The sequence below is a fragment of the Euphorbia lathyris genome, chromosome 6 (assembly GCF_963576675.1).
Source record: "Euphorbia lathyris chromosome 6, ddEupLath1.1, whole genome shotgun sequence".
Classification (NCBI taxonomy): Eukaryota; Viridiplantae; Streptophyta; class Magnoliopsida; order Malpighiales; family Euphorbiaceae; genus Euphorbia; species Euphorbia lathyris.
In genome coordinates, this window is record NC_088915.1 from 28633958 (window position 1) to 28646244 (window position 12287).

A 12287-nucleotide genomic window follows, 5' to 3' on the forward strand; every position below is an offset into this window, starting at 1 on the left:
TAAATGTAAAATTTACCCAGGCCAATATTAGATTGGAAAACTTATAAAACACCACGTAAAACTCCCTTAAACTTTATATACAGATTAATATATATAATTTATTGGAAACTCAATAATATTTTTATTTTTGTTCCCTTGAAGTAAAAAAAGAAGTTAGAAGAGAGAATTTGTTTAAAGAAAAGAAAGGCAAGGTCATATAATATGCAAACTTGTTAAAATATAGGTGAAAGACTATGAGTTCCTTGAGAAGAAAACAAGTAGACAAAATAAAATAAAATGTGATGGTTACAACAACAACATAGTGCCCAAAAATGTAATATAATTCAAATAACAAATTACTAAAACTCGTATAGTTGTCAGGAGACTAGCCTTTACAAGCACAACCAATATTTCACAACCCAAAAAAAAAAAAGAATGGACAAAAACTGCATAACTTTCTAATCAACTAACAATATTCTATGCCAGTGGTTTTCTGTCAAAGCACTAGCAGCAAGGACTCCCATTTTCAAGTAGATTCACAACCCAGAGAGTTTGTGTTTCTAGCACCTAATCTCGTACGACCCGGCTTTAGTAATATACCGGACCCACTCAACTGTGTTGTACCCGCTCTTCTCCCATACCTGCGCAAAATAATCTCCAGGTCAGTGCAAAAGTTTTTGAGGATAATTGTGTTTCAAACTTGTGTTCCAGAAAATCCACCTTAAGAAAACGAACACGTAAACCAGATGCAGTAAACATCGGAACCTGCAAAAACACCAATTTAGAGTAACAATAGAACGACTATTAAACATTAAGCAAATATTAGCTTTTCAACCCATTTCATGATCCTTTTCTAGCAAATCCTATTTCCCTTCTTGTTTACTGGTAATGGTTATTACCAGTAAAGGGAAGCGGTTGAGGTAGTTCAATTTCATAGATGACATCAATGCTATATTTTTAGTGTCTTATCTAGTACTTGCGGCATTAGGAAATGAAAACAATGAATCCACTAGCACAATTTATCAAGAAAGAAGTTTACTTGAAAATTCCCAATTTCACAAATGGAAAGATGTGTAAGATTAGGCAAATTGCATTAAAAAAACCCAAAAAAAAGGTATTTAACTTTAAATAAACCCGATTCAGCTTATCAGAAAAATATGATATGTTAGGCACCTGGAACTCCATTTGAATTGGTGGCCTTGTCCAAGACTTCTTTTCTGTCATTGTAGAAATCAACTCAACTTCTGCACTCAAGGTTGGCTCAGTTTGTCCAGGAAATTTTCGTATTCTATACAGTATCAAGAACATGGCAATGAGCAAATAGTTTCCAGATAAAAATATTTGAAACATCATACATATAGAAAGAAACTATGGGCTGGACATGTTCTTTAATCAGCTTCTACAACCTGGGATACCGAAGTGACATGAATATACATATATTATATACACCAACATTAAATGCTAAAAGGGGCATGTGTCAAGTATATTGTATTTTATGAAAATATAAAATATAGAAAATTAGTGATACACAAGGGATCCAAGTGAAAAGTAATTAATTTTTTTCTTTGTAGACAATACCCTGGTGGTATTTTGACAAATAAATTATTATTGAATTATCTATATGCTGTGTCAAAAGATAGAACAATACAACTCGCACCTATTATTGTAGGTTGATCCCACTTGAAATTAAGGTTAAAGTTGCAGTATACGATTGATACAAAATTGTGGGAATGAAATTTTCAATATGTGATAAAAAAAATAATAATAATAAAACACTTACTTCCAAACCAAGCAATCAATTGCAGCATTGTACTTTGCTCGACCTGATGTGACTTGGAAGCTTGTTTTAGCCGTCTGTTTGGGTACAGGAATTTTGATGACGACTCCAAGTGCAAACATTTTTGCACCAAAGACACTCTTCACCTGAAGATGAGTTTATGTCAGATAACAAAAATATGCAAACAAGCTTGAATATGAAGTAAAACTACAGACCTTAACATTCACTTCCATCCGTGTTCGACCAAGTTCCTTGATTGTTGGCAAGACACGAAATGGAAGATTAACTCCCTCAGTGATACGATACCTGCAAAAATATTAGTCTACAAACTATTATGAAATGTCAAAAGATTTGTAAAGAGTGAATCAACAAGGAAACAATATATTTGGAGGTGAAGAATGGCAATTGTAAATATAACCAACAAATCACACTCTTGAACAAAAGAATACTCAGAGGAAACAGTAATAAGCTAGCATTTTAAAGAGCAAAAACGTTAATGGCTCAATGTCGTAAATTTATTTGAAACAATAATCAAAAGTTTTCAAGTGAAGTTGCCTGTATTCTCTAGTACAAGGAAAAAGTAAAGTTTATATGATAAAACTACAGCTTTTGAGCAACACACTAACAGAAACTGCAAATGAAAGAAGCACATTAAAGATATAATTAAAAATTCCAAGTGAGGACCCAAAGGTAGATCGAAAAAAAATAAATTGAAAATGTATCCTATAGAGAAGGCTGATGAGAAAAAATCACAGTAAGCACAAGTTTGAGATGTATATAGCATGATAAAAATTAAAGTTTACTGTGACTTCTAAGTCAAGAAAAAAGTGCATTTTACAATATGCCACACTATGACATGTATCATTGATAATTTCACTACAAATCCATAGTCCAGCAAGCAAGTTACTTGTGTTGCGTCTCTGATTAATGGAAAAAATAAATTCTCCGAAGAAATCTGAATCTGAACATTTTGAAAAAAAAAAGAATGAAGATATAATTCGAAGTTCTATTTTTTCAGCTTCAACTTGTCTATTCCTTCTCAATTTTTTAAGAAAATGCCAAGAGAGGTAGATCACTGAATATTTATTTTTCGATAGTATGGTTAAGCATAAAAGTTGAATGAGAAATTAGATAGCTTGTAAGACCCTATTAATAACAGCAAACAAAAAAAAAAAAAGGAAAATTAGTATAAATACCTAAAAGAATTGCTCATATAAAACAAAACCACATAAAAATACATAGGAAAAGTTCAAGGTGGTCATGGAATATATATAAATATTCACAATCAGGACAAAAATATTAACCAAAACATTTTGAGAAAACACACACACAAGGACATGATTCTATTTTCCACATTTTACTGGATCAACACATTTTCTTTCAGAAACGTTAATAAATCTATTTGTCCAATAAACGCATGTAGAGGGTGTTTGGTTGCTCCTTTTCATGCTCATATTTGCCTTTTCATTTCAAAAGGAAGAGTTTTAGGTATTTGGTTAGTGACCTCCTGTTTGCCTTTTACATCTGAAAAGCAGCATTAGGTGTTTGGTTACTGACCACATGTTTGCCTTTTACACCTGAAAAGCAGCCTTTTACAAAAGCAGAGAATCTCTGCTCTTTGGAAAAACAGCTTTTTCCAACAGCAAACAGCAACAGTAGGTAAAACAAACAGCCCCTAGAACGGCACAATAATGGATATCCATTTATTTGTTAATATGATTAAGCATAAAAGCAAAACAAGGAAATAGATAGCTTCTAAGGCCCAGAAAAATCATAGTAAATACAACAGGAATAAAAACTAACAACAATTTAAAACAATTCTGATTAAAAAAAAAAAAAGAGCACAACTTAGAAAGAAAACCAATTTCCAATCTTACTTCATTAACTCAAATTCACCATCTGGTGGCACAAAACTAACAGTCTTTTCTGAGTTGAACCTTGTCAAATTTACACATTGGTGGAAAGTAACATCATCAAGCTCAATTGTTTTACCACTGCATAGAACAAGATGACATTATCAGAGAAAACATATAGATAACAACTCATAGTACAAAGAAATCATATTATCTATGTTGAGTTCTCTGATATTATACTAAGCAAGACCAAGTGCAATCTCAATTGCAATACATGAACAGATAAGTTAAAAGTTGTAAATAGATATGTATATTTACAAAAAAAAAAAAGAATAAGAAGAAGAAAAGAAAAGAGACCCCGAAGAGCAAGGAGAAAAGAATGTCTTTTCAACAACATAATAGGCCTCACAATGTAACAAAAACACAACTAATTCATAAAAATGTTTCATCCACATAAGTAGAACTGTTTTCACTATGTGATGTGTTTCTTTGTTGTATACAAAATTGTAATATGTAGTTTGAGGATGTCAAGGAACCATTTGAACCAAAAGCTTAAGCTCATAGTTAGGCCCAATAATAGGTTTATTATATTATAATCTCTGACACCCCCACACGTGAATGCCCCCGGGCTTAAAACGTGTACAGCACGGACTCATCTTATCATGTGTTGAAATTCCACTAATAAATGGAGTTGTAAGGATTTGAACCCCGACCACTTGATCAAAGATGTTTTAATACCATGTCAAGGAGCCATTTGAGCCAAAAGCTTAAGCTGATATTTAAGGCCCACTAATAGCTTTTATTATAATCTCTAACACTCTAACAGAGGTTAAAGAGAATTTTGAACAAGAAATTTATGGTCAGAAGAAAGAAGTTATGGAAATGATAACAATGCACCTTGAATTTTGGTGAAAGCTAATCAAGAAAAATACCAACAACAAAAAATCCTAAATGGAAAACATAATAAGAAATTGGAAATCCCCATTAGCAGCTAAGCCTGTAACTTAAATCTAGAGCTTGAATTCACTTAAACGTAATTTTAATTAAGTTTTTCAACACATAAAGCTGCTTTAAATTGAAAACAAATGATAGTCCATGAGAGTTGAGGATTAAAAATATAGAATAAAAGAACAGACTGGCAAGAATTGAAAACAAAAACAAGTTAAAAAAAAATTGTAGTGATATGCTGTACACGAACAATAGAAGGGTGGACAGATTGCCTTCGCGAGATCTACCATTCTTATGAAATTGGTCCCATAAGCTACACTAGAAAGAAAGGTTCGACCTCTTTTGAAAAAGAGCCATGAAAAAAAAAAAACATGCACAGAAAGAACTTTCAGCCTAGCAACTCGTGAGAGACAAAAGGTAAAAAAAAAAAAAAAAAAAACATAGTCAGACACACTACCTGCAGAGGATGATATTTCTATGCAAAAAAACAAAAGTTTACCTTTTAGCAGGACGAGATTTTAGTTGCGACTCTTTCTCGAGGCCAATTTTATCATTTAAGCCCAATTTCAAATCAGGCATCCCAGAAAGGAAACACTTCATAAGAATCTTCCCAGTTACATCACAACGTAAAACACTGCCTTCAATCACCAAATAGTTTTATGACAAACCAAATCATCAATAATGAGAAAAAAATAAACTATTAAAGGAAAAAAATAAAAAGAAAAGTAGTTTAAGTCATGATCAAAGCAAGTCCATGAATCAGAAACAATATCCAGAAATGAGGAGATTTACACTTTCCACAATATCCCACCTTTTGAAGACATGAGGAGATTTACACTTTCCACAATATCCAGAAATACCTGCAAGGATGAACTTAGAAATCCAGTAGAATGGCAGATTTACAATTATATAAGCAGGGAGAAACTGAATTACCTCATTCTTTTTATAAACGAGGCCCTCTCTTCGCCATCCAACAGCACCTGTGACTTGCAATGTTGCATTTGGTACAGGTTTATCTGTAGGCTATTTCATTTTTTTGCAAAATTAAAAAGCAAGAACAATAACCAAAGATTTTTCTCATAAAACGTGCAAGCAAAATACAGCCCATACTTTAACTATTACAGTTGCAATAAAATTAGATTCTAAAGAAACTATAATAGGTGTCTGACAGTGACAAAACTGTCATAGGCTCATAGCTCTTCTGAATTAACTTCTGGCAGCAAAAATACCTTGGATGAAAACGGTGAGCGCACTCCTTCTTGAGTGATGTAAAGCTTTAAAATCTCAGGGGACAAATTTTGGGGATAACCAAAGTCCATGATTTCTGCAATTATAAGTAACAAATCATTCATTGGTTCATGGAAACTGGAAAGGTTCTGGAGCACTTTGGTCTTCTGTTTGTCATACAATGATGGCAGAACCATTAATAAACACACAAAGTAATTTAAATAAATTTAAAAAACAAATATCAAACACAAAGTCAAAGCAAGACCCAATCCACGCAGCAGATATTTTACATCAGATTCAAATTTGAATCTAAGAACCTACCATCAAGAAGCTCATAAATCAGGACAAAATTATTCCTGATGGCATCTTCATCAAAAGCCCCGCCAAAGTATGATTTGAACAATGCAACAGCCTGCACGACACAGAGCCCTGTGTTTAGAAACATGGAAGAGGGAATAAAAAGGGTCACTTGTGCATAGGAACCAACATGTCTCTAATTCTTATCATGGATACCTAGGAGCACTCAATTTTCAGCAGTATTCTTCAGTTAATGCATTTGCAAGAATTATATGATTGAATAATTCAAAAATCTAGTAAGCAGGAAATTTTTAGTAGAAACATTAAGAAGATTGATGATTCTGGTACTTCTTCAAAAAATTCAAAAGATTATTGAATTAAAGAAAAGGAACTTTTGGTGTTGTCACAAACGACAACTAGACATATAATTACTTGTGTTGATGAACAAATCTGGAGAAAAATACAAATCAAAAAGTGAATCACCTCAACAACAAACTTGAAAGCACATGCTACGTTCGCATTGCTGCTGACAACAATCACAATATAAACATTGCTAATTCTCATGTAAAAGAACGAGCAACCTCCAATCTGTCGCACCGGGCATGTGCCAAGTTCTTTTGTTTGCATTATATGCATTCGAAATGCATCCACCATGTTTCCACTGAAAAACATTTGTGTTGTTAATACCAATTAAAACATAAAGCCCCACATATAACACCAAAACAAACTCAATTAGGGAAACAGAAAGAACACTAAAAATTGATAGAATAGAACAGTAGGATGCAAAAGTACAAAAAAGCTATAGCCAATCAGGAAACAAAAGTTAAAAAAGGAAAATGCATAATTGCCCACAAAAAGGAGTATAGAGATCCCGTGCGAAGTCTTTTCATAAAGAAAAAGTAAGTGATCCATCTATCTGTAAGAGAATAATTTTTTTTTCAAAAGCTTGTATTCATAGCTAACAAAGGCGTTAGACTCCAGGCATGTCGTCTAGAAGCGAAAGAGGCAGATATGTTCAAGAGGTGTGTGTCTGAGTGTGCCTTTGTGAGCCTACAGCTTTGTTGGAAGCGCGCCTAGCCGCAATTTGATAAGCCAAACAATTTTTGTTTACGGTTCCAAATTAAGAAGTGGTTGTTTCAATCTCAACACTTTCCTATCTATATCCTCTACAATTGAAGAAATTGCTTATCATACTAGAGTAAGAAAAAGTATCATGAATACCTCTATTTCAAGTGCTAGGCCTAGGCTAAAGCACTATCTTCTAGTGTTCGAGAAAGAACTACTACAGTTTGTGGAGATGAGGAGGAAGAAAAATTTGGCTTTGTCGACGAGTACCTTGAAGGTGAAGAGGATGAGACTGAGAACCTTGACGATGAATATGATGTTGGAGATGATGATAGTAGTGGTGATCACTTTGATGAGTGATGAATATGGACTATAGAGACTTTAGTTTTGATGAAAAGAAGTTATTAGACTATAGTTAAGTAACTTAGGATTTAGTTGAATTTTAGTCTTTAGATTTAGAATATATTATTATTAAAATCATGGAAGAGTAAATAGTTAATTTGGAATTAATTTCATGCTAGAATTTATGATAAAGATTATGATTATGGATAATTGGATATGATTTAGCATTTGACTATTTGTTGCATTTTAAAAATGTTAATTTGTTGTTATTTATGATTTTATATATTAGTGCACCTTGTATCACTCAAGGGCGCGCCTGCACCTTGCGTATAGGCTCCAGGACCCCTGGCGCCTTGTGCCTTTAATAAAAAAAGGCTCGTATCACCTCCTCACCAATTGATTAAAAAAGGGAAACAAACTCTGGAGACCATTAACCTAGTTGGCTTCAATACTTCACTCCTCATCCTTCCAATAAAAGGAAAATATATCTGCAGTCAAAACCTTTTAGGTATTAACTTGGTTGCACATCATGCTGCAGCAATTATCTAGGCATTCACTTATATCCTTTTGGCAAAAGGTAAAGGGTTAATACAGTCTAACCCTCATATCAGCTATCACACTTCAACTAAATCAAACTAACAACTGTAAATTATTTAAATGGGTTGTTATTTTGGTGTCTGAGTGTAGCGGGAACACTTCAGTAGGCAAATATTAAATCAGGCAGACAGTAACAAACAAAACAAATTTGAACCCATTCATGAAATAACATACTTCTAGATGAAATCTGTAGGGGCAGCAGCAGTACAGCGTTTCAATGCAAAGCTCATTAAAAGACTGAACTCTCGTACATCATTTGTATGAGGGGTTCTATGAGGTAAGTTCAAATTCAAACAACATGAAAGCAATCCCATTGCCTTAAAACCTTCCCTAATGTATAATACCACTCATTACTCCACACCCACATGCGTTTTTTACATAAATATATAACTCCAATCTCAAAACTCATCTTTTGAACGCAATAGAAACTAGCAGCTAACAGGTAAAACCATGAAAATTTTAATAATCAAATCAACTCATAAAATTTTCGAATTTCAGAAATGGTTCGTCAAATTCAATTCAATTCAAGTAAAATAAAACGCAACAAACGTTTAAATATTCAATTACAGATAAATTACCCGACATCATCTCGATAGAGACGATTGATGAGGACATCCCCTCTAAGATTTAAGAAATAGATAGCAGAAGCAGCCACCGGCATCGCTGATCCAGTGGATCGTGCCTAGAATACCGAAAGAGATACTCCCCAGAAGACAAGAGGATGACGATGGGTAAATGCAGATCTGGGGATCTTGAGCTCAGGACCGAACTAATTTGATAAAAGAAAAAAATGCATAAAATAGTTGGTTAAGATTGGAGATGCGTGGCGGTGGATGTGAAGATTGGCGAGAAAGGTTGAAGAAAGAAAGGTGAATTTTCAAAGAAATACTACTTTTCTTTGTGAGAGTTTTGCAGAGCTGTAGTCAGCAATGGCGCATCTTGGTCTCACTTCTTGGTGAGGAGTAATTTTTCTCAGTGTTAATTGGAGGTAAACCTGAGTAATAGAATGTAAAATATAATATTAATATTGTTTGTGAGTTTTTTTTTTTAAATAATTTACAAAACTAGATTTTAGGGGAGGTTGATTTACATTTTTTTAGACATGTTGAATATGCTATCAAATTAAATATTTTCGATTCTTATACTCAAAATATCATCTGACTCTTCAACTTTCTATCTCCCAAACTTTCCAAATTGTTCAATTCTGAGAATTTTTCCAACTTTCAAACCATATGCGCATATATTAAGCAAATTCGGATGGCTGATAATTTCAACTTTAATCATTTATAACTCAGATATATAGTGGATTTAAGGTAGAGAAAGTAACGATTTTTTTATTATTCGCAAATTATCATTTTGGTTTGTATTTTATGAAATGAGAACTCATTTGGGGTTCTCATTTTATGATATGGGTTCGCATTTCATTTCATAAGATGCGAACTCAAATCATATTTGTGAACCATTAAATTTACTTTAAACATTCAAAATTACGTAGAAGATGGGTTGAAAAAGAATTTAAGGTTGAAGAAATTTACTTTAAACATTCAAAATTTACTTCTACTTGTTCTTCATTGTTCTTAGTTTCTGGTTTTGTTTTCTTCGTTGTTCTTAGATTGAAACGTGGTCCTTTAGAGTGTTGCTTGCTCTTTTTTAGTTTAAATAGCTTACTAAATTGGGAAGAAGGTGGATTGAAAAAGATGGGGATTTGTAAGGGTATTTTTGGAAAAATATATCGAAGAGTCTAATTTGATAGCATATGTCTAAATGAGTCTAAAAATATAAACAGACTTCTCCTAAGATAGTTTTGTAAAGAGTAAATGAAGTTTGTTTAATAACTCATTTAATCGCTTAAATCAAAATATTATTCACGTGTGATATGAGTGATTTTTCCATCACTTAAATTAGGTAATTAAAAAGGTGTTTGGTTTGAACTTGGGAATCGGAATAAGGTGGAATCAGAATCGAAATAACTATTCATTTATTGTGTTTGGCTCAATCTAATTCCGATTGAACCTGTTTGATTTTCTAATCATTGGAATTGGAATATAATATTTATTAAAAATAATTTATTAAATAATAATAATTATTATTATTATTATTAGAACTTCCATCAATTTTTTTTTAAAATAGAATAAAGCCAACATCAAATTATATATATATAATATATATACAACGATTTAAAATGAATATTTTTATTTTAAAAAAAACTTGAAATGTCATTAATCAGGATAAATATCCTTATTGATACAGACACCAACGAATTCAGAACAATAAATGAAATAAAAGGATTAACATTAGAACAAGCACTCCTAACCATAGTTGTTAGAATCATAGGAGTCGCGAGTCGACTCGTATGATTCGATACGAGTCAGGAGGATTTCAAGTCAACTCTATGCCATGACTCGAAACCTTCCTGAATCGGCCATGAATAGGCCGAATCGGTGGTGACTCGACCGAATCGGCCGAGTCACCCGAGTCGGTCGATTCATGGCAGTACTTGAAAAAAATTCTGAACGTACAGATGACTCTTCGCTGCAGTAGTAACTACCTATGAAGTACGGAAACATTCTGCAACCATTGAAACACATTTCCAAAATGTGGAAGCTTTTTGTTGTCTGAACTCAAAACGTTCATACATATTGAGATTCTAAGAAAAAATTCTAGCTCTCTATTTTTTTTAATCTTCTTCTTGATACTGAAATGCAAACTCTGAATTCTTCTTCTTTGAGTCAGGGTTGTTTAAAGAAACTCTGATTTCTTATACTTCTTCTTCTTTGAGTCTTGTGTGGGCTGTTTTCTTTGAGTCTTGTCTGGGTTAGTTATTTCTTCTTCTTCTTCGACTGGTATGGGAGATCAGAAGACCAATGCTCAAATCAAGTTGTTCTTGTTGGTTTATTCAATGTTTTTCTTTATTTCTTTTGTGTGTCTTCTCGAATGCTGGTGGAGGTTTCTGAAATGGAATTTGGGCTTTTTATATTGTTTATGAATTTTGGCTTTTTGTATTGTTTGTGAATGTAAGATGTTTTAAATAATTATAACTCTTTATTTTTAGCCTCATATTTAAAGATAAATATGGTTAATATTTTATTTTTTATAATACTTTGAATTTTATCTGTATCTTACGATTCGATTCGATTTGATTCACGAGTCTCGATTCACAAAATGAGATTTCGAGTCACGAGTCGTATCTCGATTTAACAACTATGCTCCTAGCTAACATATGAGCTGCTTTATTCGCTAATCGGGGATAAAAGGACACCTTAAAATCGGAGCGACCTGATAAAAGACTCTTACAGTCTTGGATTAATTTGCCAAACTCAGAGATATCAGCACAATCACCATTAATTGGATATGTGACTACCTTGGAACCAAATTGGAAGTTTACATTCAGGCTATAGAGTTCAACGACCCACCTCAAGTTGTTTAGAAGGGCGAGGGCCTCTAACATCTTAACCGAGTGACTGCCAATAGAAGTGCCATTGCGACAAGCAAAGAAAGCTCTACTATCATTTCGGACCACTGTACCTCATCCATACCTATTCGATGTAGTGAAAATAGAGGCGTCTATATTGCAGCAAAATGTCTCATACGGAGGTTTCTGTCAGGTTGATGACGGAGCTGCAATACGAATCGGTTGCTGCTGAAGACTCAATTGTTGTAATTCCCAGTTTTCTGCAAAAGTAAGACCCTGCCGGACTGTAATAGACGGTGATAGCATGTCACTAGTCCAAATTTTGGCATTTCGTTGCCCCAAAATAACCTAGAAAATGACAACAGCCATACTACTCCAAGTTTGAGGATTGAAACGGTAAAGGTTAAGAAAGTAATCCCTAAATTTCACCTCATGGTCCCAAGGAAGATATATCTTCGCCTCTTGCCAGCACTGCTTCGCGTACGAAGACTGCATAAAGATATGCCAAGTATGCTCAACATGCTCCCACAAATAACACAATCAATCGTAACATCCAACCCTTTTGACTGGAGATGAAAATAGGTGGGTAGCAAATTCAAAACAACCCTCCATAGAAAGTACTTGATTTTTTGAAGAGTGTGGATACTCCAAAGTTTGCCCCATCCCTCCGCTTTAACCTTGGCTCGGTGAACAGTCTTGTATGCCTTGTAGCCAGACTTAGCTGAATATTTTCCATCTCTAGTAAAATGCCAAATTAGTCTGTCAGGCGTGTGGCAAATTGGTAGAAACA

The 12287-nt window shown here is 33.6% G+C and overlaps 1 protein-coding gene across 1 annotated transcript; it reads right to left on the reverse strand.

Moving 5' to 3' along the window:
- Positions 1-242: 242 nt before the first annotated feature.
- Positions 243-9080, reverse strand: LOC136232531 (AP-2 complex subunit mu). Its single transcript, XM_066021748.1, has 13 exons — positions 8664-9080; positions 6565-6742; positions 6106-6196; positions 5787-5881; positions 5491-5580; positions 5369-5417; positions 5057-5195; positions 3634-3750; positions 1972-2062; positions 1760-1902; positions 1153-1267; positions 700-744; positions 243-620 (listed from the first exon to the last, which is right to left on the reverse strand). The coding sequence occupies exons 1-13, from the start codon at positions 8744-8746 to the stop codon at positions 540-542; spliced, it is 1317 nt and encodes a 438-aa protein (XP_065877820.1). The 5' UTR covers positions 8747-9080; the 3' UTR covers positions 243-539.
- Between the last annotated feature and the right edge of the window lie 3207 nt (positions 9081-12287).

Coding starts and splice junctions, on each gene's coding strand:
- LOC136232531 (XM_066021748.1), bottom strand. CDS start 8,746: ATGCCGGTGGCTGCTTCTGCTATCTATTTCTTAAATCTTAGAGGGGAT. Junction 6,743..8,663: donor CTCTATCGAGATGATGTCGG/GTAATTTATCTG, acceptor AATGTTTTTCAG/TGGAAACATGGTGGATGCAT. Junction 1,903..1,971: donor GGATGGAAGTGAATGTTAAG/GTCTGTAGTTTT, acceptor ACTCATCTTCAG/GTGAAGAGTGTCTTTGGTGC.